General features: G+C 42.7%; 1 protein-coding gene across 1 annotated transcript in view; it reads right to left on the reverse strand.

Moving 5' to 3' along the window:
* Positions 1 to 4,621, reverse strand: part of LONP2 (lon peptidase 2, peroxisomal) — a 47,068-nt gene extending 42,447 nt beyond the window's left edge. Inside the window, exons 1-4 of the mRNA XM_063334426.1 lie at positions 4,316 to 4,621; positions 3,122 to 3,356; positions 1,839 to 1,970; positions 441 to 563 (exon numbers count right to left, since the gene is read on the reverse strand). Of these exons, the coding sequence (XP_063190496.1) occupies positions 441 to 563; positions 1,839 to 1,970; positions 3,122 to 3,356; positions 4,316 to 4,548 (723 nt within the window). The 5' untranslated portion in view covers positions 4,549 to 4,621. The remainder of the gene's footprint in view (positions 1 to 440; positions 564 to 1,838; positions 1,971 to 3,121; positions 3,357 to 4,315) is intronic.
* Between the last annotated feature and the right edge of the window lie 1,379 nt (positions 4,622 to 6,000).

Below are 6,000 nucleotides of genomic sequence, written 5' to 3' on the forward strand. Positions count from 1 at the left end.
AGTTTAGCAAGCTACATTTTACAACACACATTCTTTACCTGTATTTCTAAAGCTATCATTCACCTGCAATGCCATTAGTAAAAGGTACATGTTTCATTGCACAGGCTAAAACTCAGTGTGTGCACACCATGCAAGTAAACCAGGCATCACATGACTCTTCAAAGGAACCTGAGCATTTATTCAATGTCAGAAAGCGCTCAAATTAAAATAAATAAATAAAAAGCATAGAAAGTTTTAAAAGAATATTTTCTTTTTTAGGTATCTAAACAGCCAAATTGCCTGCTGGGTGTTTTCTGCAGCTCCAGACTGACCATGAAACAGTATGGCTAAAGATTAAACCTTTGTACATATTAACACTGTCCATGTTCATTAGCCTGTTTAAAAGTGCATCTTTGTACTTCTTTAGGATGTTTAAGTATCCCACATTTAAAGGTCCATACCCTTTTATCATCATCCTGTTTGGGCTTTCTTGTTTTCTGAAGCAGCTTCAGGCCTTCAATCTGTCTAACAAGCAATGGTATAGTCATCTTGAACCGTTCTTCCAGCCTAACAGCATCTAAAATCTAAGAGCAAGGAGTTATAAGTAGCCAACAAGTTCACGCTGATGGATCATCACTTTGGGAGATGGGAACAAGGATGGTACTGTTACTGTCTTTTGACCAGAGTTATAGAATAGATGGTTTAGGAAAAAAGGTAACAAGAAATGCAATGAGAATACAGCACACAAAATCTAACCTCAAGGATCTGGATGCCAAAACTAAAAAGCACTCCAAAATAGAAAAAAAAAAGTATTTTATCCTGGTCTGTTTTTAAAGTGTCTTAATATTTCAGTTGCATTTTCTGTGGCAAACATCTATCAGCATTCTATTTTTGAATTACTGAATCAGGAAAGAGCTAGCCTTCTAAGAAAGTTACAGCATGATATCCTTAGTTAACTCAGAAAAAAGTCACCTTATGCCTTAAGGTTTTTTTGTTTGGAGTTTTCTGTTTATTTTGTCTTTCAAAAATTTTATACACTATTCCATTTTTATGTTTAACAAAACTGATCTGTGGAAATGGGTAGAATTTGTCTCTCCTGTATTTCCACAGCTTCCACTGGCTGCTCTTTTCTTTAGCACTTCTAATAAAAAATTTAAAAAAAGGACAAGGTAAAAATTTAACTACTAATGCGCCTTCCTCAAGCAGGATATTCAGCTACAGTACACACATTCACTTCAAATTACTGCATTAATTTCTATTTGTTGTGCTTTGAAAGAACCTAACTTATACTTTCAATTCAAGGTTGAGCATGCAGCATTGCCAGTGAGAAAAGACAAGGAAAACCAAAACTTCCGAATACAGCAAGCAAATACAGAAATCAGACAGGTAAGCATCAAGCCATAAACACCAGTTCTGCACAGTTATTTTGACATATGATGCAAGTTTAACCAGTGTCTCACTATTTCAAAAGCCCCACGCTTCAAGATGTTTTTTAAAAGATTAAAAAAATATTATTCTGAAGCTGTTGGTATTAAGAGATGTTGGTATTAAGAGATCTGTCAACTGTGATAAGTATGCAAGATTTCAACACAATTTGAAAAAAGATTTATCATCTTTAGCATGGGAAAGGGAAGTCCACATTGTATTTATTGTTCTGACACGTGTGTGTCTATATATATATATAAAGACTTTAAACAACAGCATAAAAACTTTTTACAAGCATTCATGCTCAGTTGTAACACTACCTTTATCACTGTACATTTGTAAGTGTAAGCAATTTCAAAATTATCTAAAAGTGATTAACCATAAAAAAATAGCAAACACTTAACTTCCCTTAAAAAAGTTTAAGAGCGTTATACCTGAAGCTTCTCTTGGTTGGATGTACGGATGATAGAAGTCAGTATATCTGGCAAAGCTTCTCTAGGCAGATTGTCCAAAAGACGTCTCAACTTTGCGACTGCAGGAACGGACATATCCAGCATCTCAACCAACTGTAAGGAACACACAATAATATTCATGCCATGTTTCTTTCTAAATTATTTAAATGAGTTATCTGACCTAAAAAGGATTGCATCTTGCAGTATGAAATGTGTCTAGGTACTTTGCCAAAAAGCTACTGAAATAAATAAAAAAAAGTTCACTAAGGAGGCACTAACTCAGCACAGGGCAATCAAGACCTTGTTTGGGAACTTAAAAAATACCATCGTTGTTTGCAGCACTTTTTTTCAATGCTTACATGTCTTATTTCCCCCACACACCCTGATTAAAAACTTTCCCAGTTATCTTAACACTACGAAGACTGACAGGCTGAGAATTAGGGTTGTTCAGCCTGGAGAAGAGAAGGCTCCGAGGAGACCTTACAGTGGCCTTTCAGTACCTAAAGGGAGCCTACAGGAGAGATAGGGAGAAACTCTCCACGAGGAAGTGTAGCGATAGGACAAGGGGTACCGGTTTTAAACTGAAAGAGGGGAAATTTAGATCAGATATTAGGAGGAAATTCTTTACTAGGGGTGGTGAGACACTGGAACAGGTTGCCAAGAGAGTTGTGGATGCCCCATCCCTGGAGGTGTTCGAGGCCAGGTTAATGGGACTTTGAACAAGATGATCTTTAAGGTCCCTTCCAACCATTCTACGACTCTTTTTCTATATGTCCTTTAACTCAATTTCATTATACGCAGGGACATCTATTTATAATCAAGGCTCTAGAGGGTTTTTTTCCCTTTAATAATTCAAGAAACCCTCACAAAAAGCAATCCATTGTATATATTTTTACATATATATATGTGTGTGTGTGTGTGTACGTGTGTGTCTATAACCCTGGAAAAACCCCAAAAGTATTCCTTTTACTAGAGTGTGTTTATAGTATTGTTATAATATTATCAAATTATTGAAATAACACCAATTTATCATAGCACCAACATACAGTTAAGACTCATCCTGCAATAAGCTGTATAGACACCCTGGAACTCAGAAACCTTCGTGTATAACAAAAATATTCATTTTGTAGCAGAAGTACTGAAATTCTACTAGCCATTGAAAAACATAAGATTATAGAAAGAGAAAGGCAGATAGGAAACACAAAAAACTTCAAATACATGCACAAATATATCAATATGTGATACATAGGATTAAAACAATTTACCTGCACTGCATACTTGTAGAATTGTTCTGACAGCTCTCCAAGTTCCTCTTCAGATTTATGCTGATTAGTAAACTGTTCAAGTCGATCTAACTGTTCAACTTCAGCAACAGGATACGGCTTCTCTTTCAGCAACTGCAGGATCTGGAATCGGCAGAGGCCTGTAACCAGCAACGTATAATGTGGCTTGGGCCAGTTGCTACCAACCACCTGAACTGCCAAGGCAGCAGTGCCAATCCTGAAAACAGATCAAATATTCGTATTATTTGTCACCCTCCACAGAACATTTTTTGTGTCCCTTATCAAGAAGCAATCAAGCTATAGCTTGCAAGAACCTTGTAGGTCATAGTTCCTTATCATGAAAGGCAACCAAATTATATAATTTCCTTTGTAACACAGATTACAAAACCAAACCCTAAAAACTGAAAACAAACGAGCTAACTTAAAAACTAGGATAATGCAATATGGTCACCCAATTTAGAAACGTATGTAATTTTTTAATAAATAATTTAATGGATCTTGCTGTGGACAGGAATGCTGACATTTCTGCTTAAGCTATACGCATTGAAAAAATGAGTGTTTGCAAATTAAAGTTCTTCAGGGATTCCTCAGGGAAATTGTCAGTCTCATTCTGAACAAATGTTTTAGATCGCATGTACCTGTTTGAGCAGATTTGAGAGAAGTTATCTTCTTGCAAAACCTTACTAAATCCACTGATGTAATAAAGTTTTGAGAGTAAGGGTTACAGCATATTAATTTTACACGTGCTTTAGCCCACAGAAATGCAATTTGGTTTCATTATACACGAACTAGGAACTAGGTCACTATCCACGCTACTTATTAGGTGAAAAGACAGCCTTAACACTCCTGGCCTGCGTTCTTTGACTGTATTTTTCTCTTCCACCTCGGCCTCCTTTTTCAAACTTTTCTTCCGGACGTCGGTCACACAGAGCCCCCGTCACAATGCGCCCCCCCCAACGACCGCCCGGGTCCAGGGCAGCGAGAAAAGTTTCTCCGAAGGGAGAAGCGTTTCCCACGCGGCGGTGGAGCAGACTCGACTCCCCCCGCGGAGGTGACAACATGGCGAGCTCGCCTCAGGGCTGCGCCGTCCCGGCCGGGGAGGCAGGGTCGGGTTCAGTGGCAGCTCGGACGAGCGTCCGAGGCCGCGAGGGAGAGGAGAGCCGGACCGGGCGGCACCTGTGCAGGGAGGGCAGGTCGTCGCAGTCGGAGGTGGGGTCACTGGTGTTGGGGATGACGCCGATGATGGTGCTCCGCAGCGAGGTGCCCTTCAGGAGCCGGCTGCGCACCAGCTGCATGTTGCGGGGCGAGTCCACGCTGGTCCGCATGGTCGAGCCGGGCAGCAGGACGCCCTCGTGGGTGAGCAGCAGCGGCAGCCGGCTGGGGATCTGGATGGCGCTGCCCGCCGCCATGGCCGCTCGCTCCGCTCCGCTCCCCACCGCCGCGCACCGCCCACACACCGCCGCCACCGGGCGGCCTCGCCGCAAGGCTCCGCCCCGCTACGGGCGCTCGGGAGGGACAGTGGGTGCTGCGGACGCCCCCCCACCTGCCTCCGCCGGAACGGGCCTCCAAGGGCGCGCCGCCCCGTCATGTCCTTCGCCGAGGGGGACGCCTCCGCCCCCCCGCCCTGCAGGGGGAACCTTTGTCTGCCCGCCCTCGCCAGCCTCGTACAGTGCAGGAACTGCTCACTAGTTTTTTCTCTTGACATTGTTTTTTTCCCCCCTCTTCTAAAAGCCGAAGGGCGCTGCGGGTCACGGCCCGAGGGGCGCGCTGGGTCCCGGCCGCCCCGAGCGCCGCTCTGGCCGCCTGAGCCGCCAGGTGTCGGGCTGGCCCTTACACCGTCTGCAGGCTCCGACTTATCTGTGAAAAAGAGAAAATGCTGCCGAGTCTGACATACGAGAGGCAGCGTGTAACATTTATCACTTGTTAAACGCGATGGTTACTAAGTAACATCTATTTTTCGTTTGTTTTTACAAGAATCTGTTCTGCGTCTGTGTTCCTGGCAAAGGGTTCAGCACCCTGTTAGTCCGGGTGCTCTTCCAAGCGCTCCGGGCAGCCCTAAACCCAAGGAAGGACACGCAGGATACATCATCTCTTCTGCGCCTTCCCCGAGGGCTGGGGGCGGAGCGGAGCGGCCCCGGGCAGGCCCCTGCACAGCAGGGCTGTTTCCAGCAGAGCTGGAGGCAGCTCATTATGTCAGTAACACTCCTTCGCCCAGTCCTGCAAGTCTGCCCAGGTGAAAGAGCTCTGAGCGTTCAGGCCCTATAGAGTTCACATGAACAAGTATGTTTTAGACACTTTCCCTTTTTTTTTTTCCCCCCACTGGTGAAAAGAGGTGCAATATCAAAATTGCGTAACTTAACAAACTACATTAGCCCATCCTTTGTTAATCACTGACTTGCATGATATGTTTTGAACAAAGGTAATCCTGTACAGAAGGGAAAGCACAGTAGCAACAAACTGACAGCTTGAAATTTACAAATATAGCTACAGTAAATCTTGCTTAATCATGCAGTTTATTAATACCTTAACCTGTTGGCCTATTGGAAAAAGTCAAGGTAACAGGCTATATGAAAGTACTAACGATATATTTAAATATAAGAAGTTGCTATAGCTGAGAAAAATATCTGCTAAAGCAGCCACCTCTGGTACCTTAGAAAGAAGATAGAATTTAATATACTATTCAACGTAACATTTAGAAAACAGAAAGGCATATGACACAGGAATATGTAAATTGTTTTGTGAACTTCCTGATGTTAAATATAATTACTCTGTAAACATAGGTTCACCACTCACAAATGTTTAAGTGTCTCTACCCATATTAGTTTGGAATGTGAACACAAACCAAACCCAATGGTTAAACA

Source organism: Chroicocephalus ridibundus, chromosome 4 (genome assembly GCF_963924245.1).
Source record: "Chroicocephalus ridibundus chromosome 4, bChrRid1.1, whole genome shotgun sequence".
NCBI classification, from domain to species: domain Eukaryota; kingdom Metazoa; phylum Chordata; class Aves; order Charadriiformes; family Laridae; genus Chroicocephalus; species Chroicocephalus ridibundus.